The 22,192-nt window shown below is 37.5% G+C and overlaps 1 protein-coding gene across 1 annotated transcript in view; it reads left to right on the top strand.

Moving 5' to 3' along the window:
- LOC133533043 (zinc finger protein swm) overlaps nucleotides 1-18,924 on the top strand; it is a 78,230-nt gene extending 59,306 nt beyond the window's left edge. Inside the window, exons 18-24 of the mRNA XM_061871962.1 lie at nucleotides 2,285-2,368; nucleotides 4,268-4,371; nucleotides 6,567-6,593; nucleotides 8,660-8,807; nucleotides 10,033-10,161; nucleotides 11,583-11,696; nucleotides 12,524-18,924. Of these exons, the coding sequence (XP_061727946.1) occupies nucleotides 2,285-2,368; nucleotides 4,268-4,371; nucleotides 6,567-6,593; nucleotides 8,660-8,807; nucleotides 10,033-10,161; nucleotides 11,583-11,696; nucleotides 12,524-12,607 (690 nt within the window). The 3' untranslated portion in view covers nucleotides 12,608-18,924. The remainder of the gene's footprint in view (nucleotides 1-2,284; nucleotides 2,369-4,267; nucleotides 4,372-6,566; nucleotides 6,594-8,659; nucleotides 8,808-10,032; nucleotides 10,162-11,582; nucleotides 11,697-12,523) is intronic.
- Nucleotides 18,925-22,192: the final 3,268 nt, after the last annotated feature.

The raw sequence follows: 22,192 nt of genomic DNA, 5'->3' as shown, positions 1-22,192 counted from the left end.
TATCAATACACATGGCCGTACGTGCTAAAATAGTATAGTATTTCATTTATTACAAAAGTTACACAATAATACCACACAAGTACAAACTACGAATTGAATTTTTGACATAAAAGTCATTGCACCACGCATGTGTACTTAAAACGGCCGTTATATTTAAATAATATAAATACCATTAAGACATATATTCCATTTATTATAGGTTATCATATGTTGGTACCACCATGACTCCCATTTATGTAGATATAGACGTCATCAAAAACATTCCATCATGCATATAAAAATCATTACCATTAATATTAGTAATTATTGTAAATAATATCTGTTGACTTAAATTATAATTTGTTGTGGTGGCGACGAAACGAAAGTGTGGTAACTAATGTAACCATCTTTTCGTAATAAAAAACGAAACACTAGAATTGCATTAATTAAGGTACAATTTCAATTCCGACAGCAAACGGGGGACATGTAAAATATGTCAAATTTCTACAAGCAATAAAATAAACTAAAAATTACAAAATACAATTACAAATATGGAATCATTGAAATATAAGATAGGTATTTTATGAGAGATGTATACAGTCTCTAAATGTCGAAATAAACAAAACAACAAATAATAAATAAATACAAGAAAAACAAATACATACTAAAATTCTTTAGAGATGTAGAAGCCTCTAAGTGTCAGAACTAAAATATATATAATGAAAAACAATCATCGTTAACATTTTGTATCAATTTATGCAGAATAGCTAGCTAAAAATATGAAAATTGTGTCTAAAATGCTTATAATAAAATTTTATTTTTGAGGGAACTAATCGATTCCTTTATTTTTGTTAAAGATAAAGATATATTTATTTGCATAAATGTAGTGATGAACATAGGTAGACAGTAATTTGAAATGCGTACATTTTACTTGAAGAAGCATGCAAATTTTTCTTATTAGCTAGGTACTATAACTAAATATATACAAATTTAAAACTTGCAACAAATTATAATTCAAAAACATGAAATATGCGATCCGGAGCACGCACATCCATCTCACTCTCTCTCGCTCAGAGAGAATGAGAGAACACGAACCTACAGGGCCTTAACTTTTCGTTATGGTCCAAATTTCAGTCAGTATTGAAATTACCTTACTTAATAAACTTCACGAGTTAGAGGCGGATTGTCAAAGAAAATTTTGTAGCCACAGTAAATTTACTGCCATCTTTCGACACATGAGTAAAACTTTTAGAACGCCATTTGACTTCGATCCTTATAGGGAGCGTGCATGAACTGTAGGAGGCAGCACAGGAGCCGTCAGATTTTTGGCGCGAGGCGTAAATGTTATGTTTTTTGTTCCGATGTAGCCCACAAGATGGCATAACCTACTATGCACAAGAAAACACGTGACGTGTACATGTGCATGTTTATGGTTCCGATTCAGGCCACAAGATGGCAGACCCTCCAACGCGCACGGTCCCTATTCTTTCACTGATACCTTACTGGGCATCGGTTAAAGGTTGTGGCGCCATCGCTCGAAACGATGCCGCCATACCTTTTTTTTAGTCTATTATATGGCGCCACTTAACAAATTTAACACATCAGTGAAAGAATAAGGATCAAAGTCAGATGGCGTTCTAAAAGTTATACTCATGTGTCGAAATATGGCAGTAAATTTGCATGGCTACAAAGTTTTCTTTGACAATCCACCTCTATTTCAATTTCAGTTTGGTTCAAGGCATAATTCATTGTTCATTAAATCCATCTCATTGTACGGTCGTTGGTAATTTTTGTTGGTAGTTGTATGTGCATATTGTGCATTAATTAATATAATTAAATACGCTTTGTATATATATTAATAAATAAAATAAAAACGTAAGTAAATTCATTAATTTTAAAGCTTAAAACTTGGTAATATTTTGGATCTTAGTGTAAATAAAAAACATGCCTTATTTATTTGCTTTAATAAATTCCATACCATTCCATGAGAAGTTATAAAATCTGGGGTAGCTTTGATTTAAATTAATATAAAATATAATAATTTTTTTTATGTTAATTTATATCCACAAAACATTTTTTTAATTTACAAATATTATTATATATACAATAATATTTTTACTTTATTACTCGTTATTCAATTTAATCCATATATTATTTAAATTTCTTTAAATCTAACATGATAAAAAATATCAAAAATGCAAATAATTGCGATAAGTATTTGTCGTCACTGGCATTACTAAAAATCTTACGAAAATTCGTCTCGCGTCATCATTTTTGTTCGCTAATAATATTCTTTTGTCACCAGGCGAATGCCAAGAAGCCAAAGACAAGAGAAGAGGCACAGAAGGAGATCCTAGACGCAGAGTTGGACATGTTTACCAAACAGCAGGTAAGTTACGGCACTGTAAAAATATCCAACTATTGGAAGCGTGCACGACTGTCACGCAACCTAGTGTCCGCAATTCTAGGGGAAAACGTCAATTCACTACATCTTATAAAACTACTCCAAAACTAAAAACTACTGAACGGATTTTCATACGACTTTCATCTATCAATAGAGTGATTCTTGAGGAAGGCTTAAGTATATAACTTGTTAAGGTTTTGTGTAAATTGTTTGAAATATAACGATGTTGTCGGAAAAAATCACGCTGGCTAGGAGCTTTAATCGAAAACGCTGCCTAATCCGTTTGAGCTATAACAACACAATGTATGGTGGGGTTGTTTCTCATTCGTAGGTCTACAAAAAAGTCCGCGATGTGAAATGTCTATCTTTTAAGGATAACTTACTATATCCATTCTTAACTTCTAGAAAAAGATCACGTAATATGTGGCATTTGCAAAGCTATTTACATGGATACATTATTAACAATTATCAAAATAAAAACGTTAATTATAGAGGTATTAAGCATTTCATACAGATTACAATGGTCCCTTACACCATACAATTTAAATGAATATTTCAGGAGTAATCGTAAATCAAAATTTCATTTCGAGCCATATAATTGTACGAAATGTTAAAGACGCTATCCGCAGTTAGTTCAAATTTTTACCAACTTATGCGCTGGGATCGCTTTACTTACCCCCACCACGCACTTCGCACGGTCCCAATATAGACATACAGACCGTGCGTGTTGGAGGGTCTGCCATCTCGTGATCTGAATCGAAAGCGAAAACTATTCACGCTTCTAAGCTCACGCTGGCTCTATTTCGCATAGTAGGGTGTACCATCTAGTGGTTCGAATCTAATGCCATAAACGCTATCGAGAACGTAACTTACTTTCTATGCATCTCGTTCGTACTCGCATATACGAATAGACTAAGGCCCTCAGCACACCGAGCGTAAGCGTAAGAAACGCATAAGCGTATCGTAATACGCGTGTAGAACGAGAGCACGTACAAGTTCAAACAAGTCCGCACATGAAGCGTCGTCGTAGCGCAGCGTATGAGATTTCTGTCGTCATTAACACAGGCGTAAAAAACAAAACTTCTGACATAATCAAACAACAAAACAATCTTTATCTGACAAGAATGTAAGATCGTCGATACATCTGACGCCAGTGACGCCATCATTTCAACTAATCAGATTTCAGTATTTCACTTATAAAACGATTACGCTTACGCGACGCTTGGTGCCCAAAACTCTGCGCGTCCCGCACTCGTAACGTTTTTACGATAAGCTTACGCACCGTGGAGTTTTGGTACCAAAATGCTTATTCTTTTCGCAGACGACATCCTAGCATCGAGTAGCGGAACTCTCAGTCAGAAGTAAGCGTAGGAGTTGAAAATAGAGTTCCGGTTACTCTGGTTATAATATTAGCGGAAAATCATTGAGCATTAGACTTTTGTTTGCCGCGATATCTATTGTCTAGTAGCATTACTGAGAGTTCTGCGAAAATAATAAGCATTTTGGTACCAAAACTGATGTATGAAGTGAGCACTCTATCACTTATTTCTCTATGGCTGAGGGCGGGAATTTCAAGATAATGTCTGCCTACGAAGCTGATGGTCCCGGGTTCATATCCTGGTAAGGGCATTTATTCGTGTGATGAGCATGGATATTTGTTCCTGAGTCATGGGTGTTTTCTATGTATTTAAGTATTTATAAATATTTATATATTATATATATCGTTGTCTAAGTACCCTCAATACAAGCCTTATTGAGCTTACTGTGGGACTTAGTCAATTTGTGTAATAATGTCCTATAATATAAAAAAAAAAAATGTGCTATAAATAATTATCTCTCAAAAGTCCCTCGGTAGTCGGTAATAGTGTCTGTCCGTCCCCACAGGAGGGGCAGGACGTGTCGGACATACAGAAGAAGATCTCGGAGCTGCGCCGGCAGCTGGCGCTGCAGTTCCCCGCGCACCCCGCCGCGCGCCGCCCGCACGCCAGGTAACACCGCCTTCTCATTGGATGCAATATCAAAATCTAGTAAAATCAAGCGTCAAGTCCTAGTGTTCTTTACATACCCTGCACCAGCTATGCTTCTCGGTTTGGTTTGGCCTAAAGGTTGACTGGTAGAGAATGCCGCGTGGCATTAAGTCCGCCTCTTGTCACTGTATATTTTTTATTGTGCAATAAAGTTTAAATAAAATAAACAAATGAGCAATTTTAAGCAATAATGTGGTTATTAAAATAATATATGGAAATGATAAAAAAATATAGGACCTGAAAGTTTAAAAATTAAAGGTTTTTTTCCCAAAAAGGAATAAAGTAAGGGTACCATTCGATCCCTTACATTTTACCAAAATAAAATTGTATAGCAAATAAATATTTACATAAACACAATATTTCATCGACAAAATCGGAATTTTAATGTTTTTCATACTTCAAGATGGGCTCTCGGTGACCGTGACGTCACGTTTGCTTATCGTTTTGTTGGGAGCGTTTCGCGAGTGAAGTACGACTGTCGGACTTTGACTATCATTTCTGACTTTAGTATTGGTTTAATGCGATGGGTCCCATATATACATTTGATTGTAAAAATTGTCATCTAGCCTATTCGCGTGAGCGAGACATCGCTACATACGCGCATAGGGCCGTCTCGGTCACACCAGAGCGTTCCAACGTGTTCTATTAGAGCCTATACACAGCGCGTTTTTTAATGCGTTGCCAACGCGCATTTTAGGAATTTAGTTCGCATATCGTGTCTGTAAACGATCGGTCTGGCCTAGTGGGTGAGCTTACCCATGAAGCCGATGGTCCCGGATTCGAATCTCAGTAAGGACATTTATTTTTGTGATGAACACAAATTGTTCCTGAGTCATGTGTGTTTTCTATGTATATAAGTATGTATTTATGTATGTACATCGTCGCCTAGTACCCATAGTACAAGCAAAACTACATTTATTAAGATGCGTAAAATCTAAGAAAATTTTGTGCTTCGAATTTAACAGGTAAACGAGATGGCGCTGTACATTTTGCAGTAACTCTGGTTGTCAAAAGTTGATGTTTGACAATTAGTGACCGCAAAATATATGGCGCAGTACAGCGCCATCTGTTTTCGATGTCAAACTAAGGGGCACGTTTTCTTAGATTTTACCTCTCTATTACAATCAATTCTCCTTGGTGCAAGCTTTGCCTAGTTTGGGGCTAGGTCAATCTTTATAAGATTTTCCCCAAAAATTTTTTAAACGCGCGTCGATGGCGCGTTAATAAAACGCGGTGTGCAATTGGCTACTTGACTGTTTTTTGTAAATAATGTCAAACGATCTTGATTTTCCTGAGGATCAAATGTCTATATAGGACTCATGGCATTTAAGCAACACAAAGATCAGAAATGAGAGTTAAAGTCTGACGCTCGCACTCGACGATTGAAACGCCTCTAACAAAATGATAATGTGATGTGACGCACATTACATAAGTCTGTCCTATATGTATGGTTGATCAAGGAAATTGCCATGTTGACCCTGAAATATTGCGTTTATATGGATAGTTGTCGTAGAATTTATTTTTCAATAATGGTACCATTTTCTTTTCTATTTTTGAAAGACAAAAAAAAAAAAAATTTAATGAGATTTAGGAGCCTTGTATTTTTTTATAATCTCAATATAATTTTTTTATAATGGATGGCTCATTTTCTATCCATTTAACTAAATTTTGTTATAATATTCAACATGTGTCAAGTACCCAATTGGCTCTTATACTCTGACCGGCGAGTCCTGTCAAAAAATAAAGCAGTAAATAATTTAAAAAAAAAACAACTGGCAATAAAATTACATCATTATAGTAATTGTTACATAAAAATAATTGTAACTATATTTTACAGTACATTATGGTGCTACTTTACCGCACTAGTGCGAAAATAAGCATATTACGTTACTATGTCGAACATTTAAAGGGCCATATGTACTGTAAAACGTTGTACGATACATGTGCGAATAGGTAATTCGCAACTCGTGTCGATTTAAAACACTCCCTTCGGTCGTGTTTTAGTTTATCGCCACTCGTTTCGAATTTCCTATTTTTCGCACTTGTATCGTAATGTACTATTATGTAATCCTGTAATTATTCAGTCATGACACATCATTGAAAACCATTACATAACTACACAACATAATAGTAATAATGTATTATTATTTTCCAAGCTATCGCATTGTGAAGAGAAAACTAAGGTGAGATTTTACAGGCGTAGTTAGATTGTTTAGTGACCACACATCTACTATAATTAATATACCCCATTTCATTTACCATGGCGGAATTCCACTTGAAACTGCACAAAGGGAACCATAATGTTGATCTATTGTTTAACAATTGCTTTACGCAGGGATCGGAAACCGGTATTTTTTGTATGGGAACGAAAACGGTATTTTTTCGTTCTTTGTTAATTATTTCATTTCTAATTGGGCAATCTAATAATACGAAGTCGTTATCTAAAAACACAACCGAGTCCTATATTTGGAGTATAAAATAAACCGAAATATATGATTATTTCAAAGTTTTTCCAAAAAACCGGTTCCGATCCCTGGCTTTACGAGCTGCGCTCTTCAAAGCCAGCGTGTGGTCAAATAATAACACAAAAGGTCTTGATCCTTCTTGATTGGATAGTAACATGTAACACGGCGCCGTAAAAAAAGATTGCCGGGTATCTTTTGTTGTCACTACTTGTATTGTGTACGCCTAATGACCGTCTCAATTGGAATCCCGCCATGGTAAATGAAATGGGGTATAACTATTTGTTGTGAATAAAATATGTGTCACCTATCAATGTAAAACTTGTCTCGTATATCACAAGATAATAACAATAATAGCTGTGCTCAATCAAAACACAAAGTTATAGGGGCCGTGCGCGTTGGAGGGTCTGCCATCTTGTGGCCTGAATCGGAACCATAAACATGCACATTTACACGTCACGTGTTTTCTTGTGCATAGTAGGTTCTGCCATCTTGTGGGCTACATCGGAACAAAAAACATCACATTTACGCCTCGCGCCAAAAATCTGACGGCTCCTGTGCTGCCTCCTACAGTTCATGCACGCTCCCTATACACGCTTTTCTTCTCTTGAATGTTTGCTATATAGTAGTTTTGTTGTACTTTCAGTTGGCACAGGTAAGTATTTAGGTATTGTTATGATATGTTGATACAGGCATATTACTATACTCTGTATCTTGAGGTATTTAAATAAAAGTAAACAAACAATTTGCACATTTTCGAGTAGTTATGACATTTGTTGGTTAACCAACCAAATACAAAACCGCCTGGATCTGTCACTGAGCGACCTGACTTTAACCTACGTTATTTGATCATGTAATGTTTTCATCTACCCTCAACTGGCTTAAGGAGCCATTTGAGGGTAGATTTTGTTTACTTTTATTTAAATACCTATAGATACAGAGTTTAGTTTTTTCAAACGAGAAGGGCAGGGTGGGCGATTTTTTTTTCATTCTATGTCATTGACGTTTTAGACCAATCCTTTTTTCCAAAGATACCTATCTTCGTAGCTTAGAATATCTCATTATAAATATTAAATAAATAAATAAATATTATAGGACATTATTACACAAATTGATTAAGTCCCACAGTAAGCTCAATAAGGCTTGTGTTGAGGGTACTTACACAACGATATATATAATATATGAATATTTATAAATACTTAAATACATAGAAAACACCCATGACTTAGGAACAAATATCCATGCTCATCACACGAATAAATGCCCTTACCAGGATTTGAACCCGGAACCATCAGCTTCGTAGGCAGGGTCACTACCCACTAGGCCAAACCAGTCGTCAAATATAATACCGGTCGTCATTATAATAGACACAAATCACTAAAATATATATTATGTTACACAAATAAAGAGATAAATTTTAATATCAATTTCATTATGTAAAACGGAACTCAATTGCAATAGAGATTCTAATTATCAACCGAATCGATTCCGCTCGTGCCAAATCGTTTCAGTCGCGTCCAATTCTGAAGGTATGTTTACTTAAAAACATAAATTATCACCAATAGAATCGGTTATATGACTTTTGCAGATTTTGAAAGACATATTTTTTTGTAAATATGTTCAACATGATAGTTCGCTTTAATAACAGCGTTATCTATGACCTAAAAACCATTGAACGCCACACCTATCGTGTGCGAACGTTATCGTGAACCTTGTTCATATACTTAACCACGTTAATATTGGGGGTTAGTTGATGTAAACTGTTAACTACTACACATTGTCAACAGGGGCGGCCGTTTCAACAGCGCGTCTCGCTTCACCCGCGCACCGAACGCCTTCGTGAACCACAACCAGTCCGTCGACCACAGGCCTAGAGCGCTCCTCATCAGCGGCTTCGAGAGTGATGACTCTGAGGCGCTGACACAGCACTTTGCGGTGAGAATACTTGATAGTTACCTGAGGTTAAAGGCCGTTTCAACAGCACATCTCGCTACACCCACTTCGTCAACTAGTCTGTCTCTCTCCGACCTAGAGCGCTTCTGTTCAGCGGCTTCGAGAGTGATGACTCTGAGGCGCTGACACAGCACTTTGCGGTGAGAATACTTGATAGTTACCTGAGGTTAAAGGCCGTTTCAACAACACATCTCGCTACACCCACTTCGTCAACTAGTCTGTCTCCCTCCGACCTAGAGCGCTTCTGTTCAGCGGCTTCGAGAGTGATGACTCTGGGGTGCTAACACGGCACTTTGCTGTGAGACTATATAATAATTAACTGTTACTGAGGTTGAGGCAGTTTCAACAGCGCATCTCGCTACATCGCCTTCGGCCTTTTTTTTATTGGGAAAAAGTAAGCATTTGACCACAATTTCACCTGATGGTAAGTGCCGATGCAGTTTAGGATGGAGCATGCTTACCTAAAAGATGTCTATTCAGTGTCGATTTAAAAATATCCAAGTTATAGTGGACCGGGAATAGACGTGCAGGAAGTGAATTCCACTCCTTAGCCGTTCGCATGATAAAGCTGGATGCATAGCGTTTAGTGCGAATTTGTGGTAGAGTAACCACGTAAGGGTGAAACGCAAGTCCGCGTCTAGTCCCTCGGTGGCAGAACGGAGATTGGGGGCTACAAGGGGCTGCCACTCACAGAACCGCTGTTAGTATTAAACTACTAAGATACGTATGGAATGTAAAGGCAAGGAATGCAAACTCCATAGGCAGAATTGATACAAAAGTGTCCAGTTGTTAGCTATAAATAATAGTTCCAAATCTCTACAGAGTAGCACTAGACTAGCTAAGAACCTAGGCGTTATTGACGGAGTGAAGTACGCTGTCTGTGATTTGATTTTTTTTTTTCAAGTATTCTAGGTATTTTAGCGCCACCTATTTAAGATTTTTTGATTTATGGAGTATTTTTGGTATATGGAGATTCCTTACCTCCACCTTCCAGATATGGAAGATTCTCTCAGTTAACGTTGACATAATTCGTGCCAAAAATTATTATCTGGCTGGTTATTACTCGCGACCTGCATACGTCACACGTTTACATATGGAATTAATAAATGTATAAAGGATTCAAACTATTCGACTGTTCTAATATGCGTCCCGACTCAGACATTTAGAGTATTTTTTTTTCAATTATTGACATCATTTTTGTCTGCAGCAATTCGGCGAGATCGTCTCCAAGGAGCTGAACCCGACCGTCCCCGAGCTCGTGCTGGTGTACGCGGCGCGCGCGCACGCCGAGCTGGCCGCCCAGCAGGGCCGCCACTACAACGACCGGACGCTCACGGTAACATACATACATAATATATACACACAAAACTCATGTACCCAAAAAAAACAAATACCTACTTAAAATGCCTACGCAATGATACAACAGAGACCTTCAGGGGATGTCCGTCGATAGGCGCGTGTGGCACCCTCCTGGTTTTTGCACCGCCGGCGGTGAGCGACTCGTAGGTATCTATATCTATACGAGTTCACGTGGGAGAGTTTCATAGTCATGGTAGCATGTGTCCTCTACTGAGGTCGTAATGCCATCTCTTTCACTGTTGATTGGTTTTAACAAGAGTAAAGAAGATAGCATTATAACTTCAGTCGCCAATTAGTATTGCGGTGAGTATAGTATGATCGCGCGCGTATGCCGAGCTAGCTGCACAACAGAGCCGCCACTACCACGACGCGACATTTTTGATATTTAATATATTTAACACATATCAGTGAAAGAATAAGGATCAAAGTCAAATGGCGTTTTAAAAGTTGTAATTATGTGTCGAAAGATGGCAGTAAATTGACTGTGGCTACAAAAAATCTTTGATAATCCACCTCTATTTCAAGTTCTCTTTGCTAAACTCTAATTAATATTTTTATAATTTGACGACCAGTTTGGCCTACGAAGCCGATGGTCCCGGGTTCAAATCCTGGTAAGGGCATTTATTCGTGTGATGAGCATGGATATTTTTTCCTGAGTCATGGGTGTTTTCTATGTATTTAAGTATTTATAAATATGTATATATTATATATATATATCGTTGTCTAAGTACCCTCAACACAAGCCTTATTGAGCTTACTGTGGGACTTAGTCAATTTGTGTAATAATGTCCTATAATATTTATTTATTTATTTATTTCTATGTAAAAAGGCCTGTGTACACCTAACGGCCTGTACGTCTAAGGGCCTTATAAAATAAATAAAAAAATATTTATTATCTCCGAAATGGAGAAAGGTGTATTTGAAAAAGTTATTTAATTTAAACTCAGGAATGCACACTTGAAATTAACGGAAATAAAAAAACACGGTGTACAGTCAACATCAATAGTAGCGGATGAAACAACGCTCCAAAAGTATCCGATATTCTGGATAACTTTTCCAAATACAGATAAATCTCTAAAATTTATATTCAAAAGTATCTCTTTTACAGTTTTAATTGTTCTACATATATAATCATCATATTTTCTACATATGTATATACTCATAGTGTTGTGTTCCTGCCGGTGAGTAAGGTTGCCAGAGCTCAACGAGGGGGGTGGGGCTAGGGTCGGCAACGCGCATGTAACTCCTCTGGAGTTGCAGGTGTACATAGGCTACGGAGACTGCTTACCATCAGGCAGGCCGTATGCTTGTTTGCCACCGACGTAGTATAAAAAAAAATTGTTAAGCTATTACTGAAAGTATTGATGCTGACTGTACAGGGAATATGTCCGTCCACAGATCACGTGGGTGGCCAACCCGAAGCCGTTCGCGGCGCCCGCGCGCCCCGAGCCGCCGCGCGCCGCCGCCGCGCCCGCCGCGCCCGCCGCGCCCGACGCCGACAACGGACACGAGGTACCGATTTGTTCACTGCTCTACAGAAAAGACACTGTCGCGAAAACAGCTAATCAAAATTTCGTCATCTGCCTCTCTATCGCTCTAATATGCTGGAGTGATACACGTGCGAATAGGTAATTCGCAGCTCGTGTCGATTTAAAACACTCGTCGGTCGCGTTTTAATTTATCACCACTCGTTGTGAATTTCCTATTTTCTGCACTTGTATCGTTAATAACTATTTTCTGCTCGTCGACTGTAATGGTTGAATTAAGATTTCGTATACAAAACCATAATTGCGTACTTTTCAAGTATGGGCTCCCAACTCGACTTTAATATTAATTTCGATACGCTGTTAAGTCCCGGATAGACGTGCGAGTAAGTTCGCGAACTTACAGCTCGACGACCTTTTTCGCTCGTGTGTGAGCCTAAGTACTCGTACTTTACAAGCGAAAAAAGTCGTCGAGCCATAAGTTCGCGAACTTACTCGCCCGTCTATCCGCCACTTTAGAAGATTCGTAGAAAAAGTATTGTACACCATAGTGATATAATCAAGTTTTTTAATCTCGTACCTCACTTAGGCAACTCGGCAAGCTTCGTTGTCTAAACACGGTACTCGACTGGAAAGCTCTATTATACCACAATTGTATAAAACACTAGTATACAATAGTGATATAATAAGGTTTTCAATCTCGTACCTTACTTGGGCAACTTAGCACCTGAACTATTTTTTGCCTTTTGGCAGTAAGTCCGCCATTTGTACATTTTTCTTTGTTTGTGCAATAAATAAATAAATTAAATGAACTATTATACCACGATTGCATAATAGTATAATATGTCCGTGCAGCAGTCGGTGGGCGCGACGGTGGACTCGCTGCTGCGCTTCGACGACGACGACGAGGACGACGCCGAGCGCTCCTGGCGGCGTTGACCCGCGGCCCGCTGGCGCGCCGCCGCCGCCAGGACCCTCTAGTCTGCACCACGCCTAGCATACTGACACATGTACACTCGCCATCATCAGCCCAACGTGCTCAGTAATATCTCAACACTAGCGCCTTGACAATAGACGCGTGTTCAGATATTTGTGACCGCCTTGGCCGCTCCGATGTATCTGATGGCGACTGTACCAGCGCTCTAGCTGGTACAGTCGCCCTAGCTGGATACTTCGCCAAAACTAAACCGTATACAAGGCCAAAGAAAATTTTGTACGCACAGTTAATTTACTACCATCTTTCGACACACGATTAAAACTTTTAGAACGTCATTTGACTTTGATCCTTATTCTTTCACTGATATGTGTTAAATTAGTTAAATATCAAAAAGTGGCGCCAAAGATCAAAGGCCAAAGGTATGGCGGCATCGTTTCGAGCGATGGCGCCACTTTTTAATATTTAACTAATTTAACACATATCCGTGAAAGAAAAAGGATTAAAGTCAAATGGCGTTCTAAAAGTTTTAATTACGTGTCGGAATATGGCAGCAAATTTACGTGGCTACAAAGTTTTCTTTGACATTACACCTCTATTTCAAATTCTTTTTGATATAACTGATTATTTTTCTGACAAAAATGTCATGTTATACATAATTATTGGGCCGTATGCTTGATCGCCACCGACGTAGTATAAAAAAAATTACTACTAACAGAAACGCGTACGTACACCAAACAAACACGGTATTAGGAAGTATTCACGACGTCAAATTCTAACGGAATCTTAAATTAATTACATCACAGGATACATAGGTAGTATAGGTACCCTAATCGCTAAATCTAAAATCTGTATTCGTTTTCAATAAATATTACAAATCGCCGTAATTTAAAAAAAAAACTCGTAACCGTTTTTTTATATTTCCATCGGTATAAAATGATCTAGGATATAATTAAAATACAATTATATTTCACGTAATTTATATTAGATCTAATTATATTTAAATCTGGCCATTTTGATTTAGATGAAATAAAATTAAAAATATAATAAAATCATTATTTACATAATAAACATGATTACTAACCACGACAATCATTTTGAACAGATCCATGATTTAAATGATCCTTTGAAATAGTTAAATAACAGAAAATATGTATGTACATGACTGAATATTATTCGCATATAACAAATACCGAAACAAAAGCAATATAATATACAATGAACTTTTTAAATTTTAACTTTATATGTGTTGTAATATTACATGCCGCTGCATAAACTATTAGTATCGCAAATTACCAAATAGCAATTAAAACTACATCTTATGCCGGTTGTACACACTCGCCGAGAATCTCGGCGCCGCTCCGACCCAATCGAAGAAGCGCGAGACGAGAAAGGAGCAGTATCAGGGCGGCGAAACTAATCCTTTCGGGTATTCTCGGCTCCGTTCGGCTCAGCATTGCCATTAGGGTTGGCACAACTTGACGTCCCTCTGCGTGCACGACCACAGATTAGATAATGACTTGAATTTTGGCAACCCGAAACGGATAATGCCATACATTAGAAAGGGACAGCATGATTGGTCCCTAAATAGCTATCAAACTTAGGTATTTGTAGGCAGTTTCTTTTCTGTACTAAAGTACCTTATTCTGTGGCATGTACATATTCGTTCTCGGCCTGTCTCGGAGTTTCTCGACGAGTGTATACAGCCGACATTAAGTCCTAAAATTACGATTTCACTGTGTCCTTTAAGAGGCCGTTATCGATATTAGTCGCAAAAATGTCCAATTGATAGATATAGTCGATGAAATTGTAAACCTTTTGTAAACTATTAGAAATAACAAGTACTGTACCCCTAGTGTAACTTTGATCGACATCATAACGTGACGAACGCGTTTGCGTTAAGTCTCATTTTGTATAGGATTTTGAGTTTCCAAAACGTCCCGCTTGGCGCGCTCTTTCGAAATCCAATACAAAATGAGACTAAACGCAAACGCGTACGTCACGTTTGGAAATCGAATTTATTTACACTAGGGGTACTGGTTTGTATTAGCACGTCTTGTTGTCTTTCATTTTAATAAATCAATTTTTTGAAAACAGACTCACTTAATTAGTAATCTTTTGTTTTCTGATTGACGTATAGGTAAACACGCGTAAAGCACTGATATTAAAGCTCAAATTTGTACATTTCTTAAAACTTGGACTGCTAAAAATGGTAATTTTATATTACACATATCCTGTACTTCAACTTTAATAAACTACATTTTTGTTATTATAAATTTGAAGTAGTGTAAATGAAAGTTAGTCGAAATCAATTTTCTCCAGAAATTACTTCAAAACAAGCGTCAATTTCTCTGAAAATCGACTTAATTTCAACGTAATTTTGATACTTAAACAATCTACAACATTTGCTGAAACTGTTCTTATACATCATTTTGTATAATTTACCACCTTAATTTTTTGATGAAATTTTAAAAACTGCCCCTTGTCACATATTACCGGGGACGCACGCTTGCGACCTCATTAGTAAAAGGCAAGATGAGAAGACGAGCTAATAGAAACCAATACTTGTTATTTAGATATTACGTAACAAACGGTGTACAATTTCAACGACTAAATCTATCAATTTTACATTTTTGCTCTAAAATCGTTACCGGGGTTTTCTTAAAACACATTGGGTCTTAGGAGGTTATATCAGACTGGCCCTGCATAGGTTGTGCGACTGAAATCTACCCAAACACCAAAATGAAAGCAATATAATACATTCTCATGCTTTTTAATATACACTTTACATAAATATTTACTGTTATATAGTATCTGGCGCGTAATATAATAACAGTTTCCAGATTGCCGACATTGGCAAGGACTGAAAGACTACCTATAACCGGTAAAGAAAAAAAACATGAAAATAAGTTACACTTACATATAACTGAAACAAATTCATAAAAAAATACTTTAACCGATTCAGCGCTAATTAAGACACGTCGTTTTGGCTCTACGAAGCATTTTCGCTACATACCGGGAATTCCATGTTACAACTTGAAATGTTACACTCTGTCAGTTTCAATCGGGGGGTGGTAAAACTAAAATGTGACGGTTATTTTATCATGAGGATGAAGTCAGCCGTCATCTTGCTGGTTTAGAGTCAGACCATGATAAGTTAGCAGCAATTTTGACAGCTCAGACAGTGCAAGTGTTATTTTAAACGTCAAACTTCTATGAAATTATGACGTTTACTTAACACTTGCACAGGATGACTATAAAAATCGTTGCCAACTTAGCTTGGTCTGACTCTACCGATATGTATCGGTAAAATACCGGTAACAGTCCTTGTCTCAGGACGTTAATGACATATACTAAACATACGCGTATAAGTAACTTAAGATTATCCTTTAAAAGTACAAATTTAATGAAACGAATACGATCGGTTATATTAGTATACTAATTCGGTTTTAAATTAGCTCGTCTATTTTTGACAACTTTTTTTAATGTAGCCTATTTTGTGTCCCGCTGCTGGGCACGGCCTCCCCTTTCTTCCGCCACTCATCACGGTTTGGTGCATGTTCCCGCCAGTCGCTGCAAAAAGCGTCGAGGTCATCCCGCCATCTTTTTTGGTCTGCCTCTGCACGGCTAATCTGCGGAATGGATTAACAGCAGATTTCTCTACTTATATATTAAAAACTACAAGCCCAAGACTCCTTAAACATAAATTAAGGAAGGACCTCAAATATTAGAGAATGCCGAATGGAAGGAATAAAATTAAACAGTCTAAATACAGTTCCTTTTCATACGTTAATTTACGGACAATGTTAATTGAAAGGTAGGTCAACCGGCATAACGGCGTTACTTGGTGTAAATGCGTCTATTGAAGATATCTCTGAAATGGGACATATTATAAGTATAGCTATTTACACTAAAAGTTCGGTGAGCAAACTTCTAACATAGAGGGTAGCAATAGTTCTAAAATATTCCGTTCAGAAAATATAGACGCATGTATACCAAGTGACGCATTTACCCCGGTTGACTTTTTTTGAAATTTCGAGACATACATAGATAGAGCTATACCAAGAACGAATGTTTTGATTCGTTTGAATATGCTCTTTTATTTTATTTTATTTATTTAAGGGGTAACAAACAACAATACAGTATGTATTACAGAAGATATGTGTTACATTATGTATAGTCAACAGCGTATCCACGGATTACTTTAAACAATGTGTGGTTGCCCTTGGCCCTTTATGTGGTGTTTTAAGCTTGTATTTTATAAATATAAAATGGACGCGCTCAAACCAAAACCGAATTAGTATACTAGCCTTTATTAATAGCTTAAATGCCTTATATACAAGTACCATAGTGTAAGCTTGAAATAGTTCCTTAAAAAGGCGAGAATGGTAATATAATTTAAAAATAACTTAATATTTGTGTTAAATTAGGTACATACGTGACTATTCCCACTCCGGACCTAGCGCAAGTGAGCCGCAACACGTTAACATTAATTAGAAACCTTTTTTTTGCTAATAAACAAATCTATCTTTCGATTTAGTTCAGTGCGAAAGAGATTATCTATTTTGCTGTTCTACAAAGTATATTATTAACCCTAATTAAACTAATTTTGGCTTTGAACGTCAGTACGTTAGCTCCTAGGAGAAAACAATTAAAAATTGCACCAAAAACAAAGAAGGTAACATAAAAAAAAAATTGTTCATAGTTACGTTAGACTGCACGACCGGCTCGCATTGGTTGCGCACTGCGATTGGACACCAAACTTCGTTTCGCCCAGGTTTCGCTTCTTTACGAATAGTCAATATGACTACGGTGAATTTCTTTCGTCCTCCAATTTTACTCTAGCGCGTCGTTACACACACTAAAAACCTATTTTCAATATGTTATAACAGTACTCGTTCGCTCGGCCGCCAAAAACTGCAAACGTTGTATATTACTTGTAAATACATGCGCCATAGGCGTTTAGTCATTTTGCTGTTTTTCGTTAAATATAAAGAAAATTATCGTAGATTAGGATTTTTGCATTTTGCGTTTTTTAACTATTTATCGACTTATCGAGGCTTCGCGTGTTGTATTTGAATGTTTCGTAAAATAAGAGTGTTTCTTTTATAGAAATACAGTTAACAGCAGAAGTAGCTAAACTGATAATTTTCAAAATTATCTATTTTCAACATAAAAGCGTGTGTGGATAGTTTTGCACATTTTATACGTTTAGCAAAAGTTATCTGGGTTAATTGTGTCCATGGGGCTAAAACGTTTTCCTTACAATTATAAGTAACTGGTACAGTCGCAGATATATAGGATCGTCTCAGATGCTTAGAAATATTTGAACACACCTAGGTAGCAAGGCGTTTGTCTTGTTCAGATATTTTGAGCACATGGGCATGGTATTCGTAAGTGTAAAGGCTGTTGTATATGTTGCCCCATTTCCATAGTTTTGCTGGGAAAATGCGTCTACAATACCTAACTTTAGCATCTTGTAATTCTAATGAAAACGCACTTGTCTTATGGACGGAATTACCTCAGTTGACCTAATACGATTTTACAAGGTCTATAATCTTGATTTTTAGACTTTTGCATGTTCAGTGTGAACATTAGAATATAATAGAAATGTTACATTTGTACCATTATTTTTTTATTGTTAATTTGTCATAACTTAGTATTAGTATCTTTTTTCGGTTTAGTAATTATGATTATCTGGTTTGCAAATAGATAACTGACAGAACTGTCAAATATCTTATACAGATCGTGTCATTCACGAAGTCGCGTGGCTTGACTCGTATTGCCGTGTCATTAAAGGCTAGATTGGACAAATCTGCGCGTCATCGTGGATGACACGAACTATAGTCGATAATTCAAAATTGTATATATTTTGTTGTCATATTTTTAATGGATTTTTGTAACAATATACACGGAAAGGATGCTTAAAGTGTAATCGTAAGAGCTATTGCAAAAAATGGAAGGCATTTTTAACCGAGAAAAGTATAGTAGCTAAGTTTTTATTTTACTCGTCTCACTGGCACTTTATAAGTGTGAGCGGGACAGCCTCATCTATCCTTTCCATGTGTATTGTATTCGCTTTTATTTGTAACCTAGCATAATTAGATATACACCCTGTATCTGACTTAAGCTGTATATTGTATAAAAAAATTAAAAAGAAACTGTAAGCCGCAAAAAAAAACTACGGCTAAAAATATATTTTTCAAGTCAGTGCATATAGGCGGTTGCTACAATTGTAACACAAGAAAAAATTAACTTGTGGTCTGAATTTGTTTTGTAAAAAAAGATGTCTGTTTAAAAAAAGCAACCGTCACCTTAAAAATATTCGGGTTTCTCACAAACGTCAATCGATCGATCAATCATTTCTTTTTCAGCTTTGGCTACCACGAGTTGGAGTTTGACATTTTCGTTAACGTCTGCGTGAACGCAAGCACATCCTCTTTATCCATGGTAGGATCGTATAGATGTGCTGTACGCGTGCGTGACGAACAGAACATAAGCGATGCGACAAATTTAAAAACACGTTTTGACATTCCTGACAACATAGCAAAAACAACCTACGTAATTTGATCGGGTTATTTGTTGCCCACCATATAAAAAGTGTCCGACAAAAAACCATAAATAGGTGGCGCTACGATACCTAGAATACTTTAGAAAAAAATCTAATCATAGACAGCGCACTTCACTTCGTCAATAACACCTAGGTTCTAAGCTACTCTAGCGCTACTCGGGAGAGATTTGGAACTATGATTTATAGCTGACAGCTGGACACTCGCAACAGTTCTGCCTAAGGAGATTCTGTTCCTTGCCTCTACCTTCCATAAAACGGTGGGCAACAAGAAACGTCTAGGACACTTAGAACTTTTTAGTAAGGAGAAAGGTAACAATAATAGCGCTTTCTCTGCTAGTCGTAATGAAATATACATAAGACTATCCCGTTCTCTCGGTTCCCCCCACCACTCATGCCCAATATACTAAATACTAGATTAATGCCTCTATCGCACCGATACATCAGTGCGAGCGGGAATGCAATCGAGTTTGGAAGAAAGAAAGAAAGAAATACATTTATTTTACACATTACATTTAGAAAAAGAAGAACACACAGAGAAAAAGCATTGGACGCTAAAATAGGATCCCCATTCAGCATAATGCCGCGGCAATCCGTGGCGCTGGCTTCCAGTGGGGACATGACTTAAAACTGATAGTGGCACAGACGCCAACGAAACAAAAAATAGCTTAAAAAATGAACAAAAAAATTATACATACAAAAAAAAACATATCAAAAACATTTTTGCTACTCTACATTATAATTTGAAGTTGAAAACACATTTTTAAAAAAAAGTTTGCCCTGTCGCTAAGGTAAACGTCAAGTGTCAACTCGTGGTACGGCTATAGATGGAGTTGGAATCGTCAAAGATGGTGCAGTGAGTATATTGACATTAATAAGCGTAAGTACTACACTTGTCTGTAATCTAGAACCTTAATAGGGTTGTTTCCAATTTTTTGAAACGCTTGTATTACGTTCTATATTAACTAAAAGGTGCCCTAAAATTCAACAAGTTGTTTATCGCGTAACTGTCAACAATGTCAATCCGAGAGTTGTGACGTCATCAGAATCTTCAATGACGTTTCGAGTTTGGTCACGTGACGTGTCCCAAAAGATATTTTAAATTCAATATTTACAAAAATGTGGTCATTACAGGTCCCCTAAAAGTAGTTTAACATGTTCTTATAATCCAAATGAATTCATTGGGATACAATTCTGCCCTTAGATTTGTAGATGGAAACAACCCTATTATGGTGGTGCAGATATACATACTGAACCTTTTGAACCTTTATATCATGAACACAAATATTCAAACGCCAAGCTCCCGGGCGCAAGGGAGCTAATATAAACCTTACTCGAAAGTGTGAAGGTTACTTTGACAGCGTCCGCCATGACACCTATAGGTGTCCTTGGCGCTGTGGGCACGACTAGTAACGACGCCTTTAGGTGTTGTCGTTTAAAAGAATAAATAGAAAAATACATACCTATGTACATAGAAAACACCCATGACTCAGGAACAAATATCCGTGCTCAACACCGGGATTCGAACCTGGGACCATCGGCTATATTTATCTTGCCACAGATGAGCCAAAATAGTGTGTAATGTGGAGTCTTGCAAGTTCGCGCTTGAGAGAAAATCGTTTTTGGAGACCCTTACGAGTATTTGTGTTGAAAGGTCTATCCAATGATACCCCACACAAAGTTGGGTCAAAGCAAAAATAAATAAATATTAAGTCACTTTTTTTCTAGGTATTTTTTACCTTCTGTCGCCATGCATGATTATATATTCATGCCAAATTGCAGCTTTCTAGCACTAACGGTTACGGAGCAAAGCTGCCTACGGACATGGCGAAACTATAAGCATGCCAAAAACTACTTACGTAATTTGGTCGGGTTATTTGTTGACCACCATAAAACTAAAATTTCGTCAACCAAGAATAGCGCTTTCTCTGCTACTCCTACTGAAAGATACATAAGACTATCCCGTTCAGTCATTTCCCCGCACCGTTCATGCCTAATCCAGTTATACTAGACTCATAGCCGTGCCGCCGGACGCGAGCGCGATTATTTAAGCGAAATTGAACATCACGGAGTCCCTCGTAAGTCCCTATTGCATTGGTGAAGCTGACGGATGTGGCCGTCGTCGTCCTTGGCAAGACTTTCCGATGACGTCCACAGCCGTATGTGGCGGTCAAAGGGTTATTTAATACTATATAGATTCCCCTCCCATGAATCTAGTAAGTGGAGTCCAGACGGGACAATTTTTCGCCAATGTTAAAATTGTCCGCTCTAATTTGTATCTCTGGCCGCGTAGCCAACGTTACACACGCTCCGTAGCGTATCGTAGTTATCTCTCTCTATCACTCTTCCATATTAGTGCGACCTGCGACTGTGACAGTTGCGTTTCGTTCGCCACGGTGCGTGAACGATATGCCCGTTGGCTACGCGGCCTGATTACCACCAATATTACTGATAAAATGGAGCTGCGGACTCAAAAAATAAGAATCACCAAAGAGAATTGGGTTATTCGTTAAGTTATATAAATTTTTGATACAGTACATGTGACCATCGGCCGAGGTTTTCGATAGAACTTACTTTACTCTTTGGGGTAAGCTAATAACCCTTTTCCAGGCCGCAACAATCTACAAGGTTTTCCCAAAAAATCCAATTAATCCAGCTTTGATGATTAATTTGAAGAGAAGTAACATTTCCTAAAAGTGTAATCTAATTTGAACCTTAAATCGATATCCTAAAGTTGAAATTCTAATGACGCATATGTGGTACTATGCCTGGAAAAGGGTTAAAGGCGACTCCGGTTTTTAATCCTCCAAGACTAAGGATGGTATTCCTGTCCGATTTATTTGTCCAATGTGCATTGCATCTCACTCTCTTATCAAGCAAAATGAGATCTCATTAAGCAAAATGAGAGATGCGAATACACATTGGACAGGTGGATATCATTCTAAGACCTGTCCTACACCTGTCCAATGTTGTTGGCAACATTACTTAAACTGTGTCAATGTAGTTGGCAACATTACTTAAA

Source organism: Cydia pomonella, chromosome 28, assembly GCF_033807575.1.
Source record: "Cydia pomonella isolate Wapato2018A chromosome 28, ilCydPomo1, whole genome shotgun sequence".
In the NCBI taxonomy this organism is placed as follows: Eukaryota; Metazoa; Arthropoda; class Insecta; order Lepidoptera; family Tortricidae; genus Cydia; species Cydia pomonella.
The sequence above is the reverse complement of the archived record's forward strand: the minus strand, read 5'-3'. Positions and strand labels throughout refer to the sequence as shown.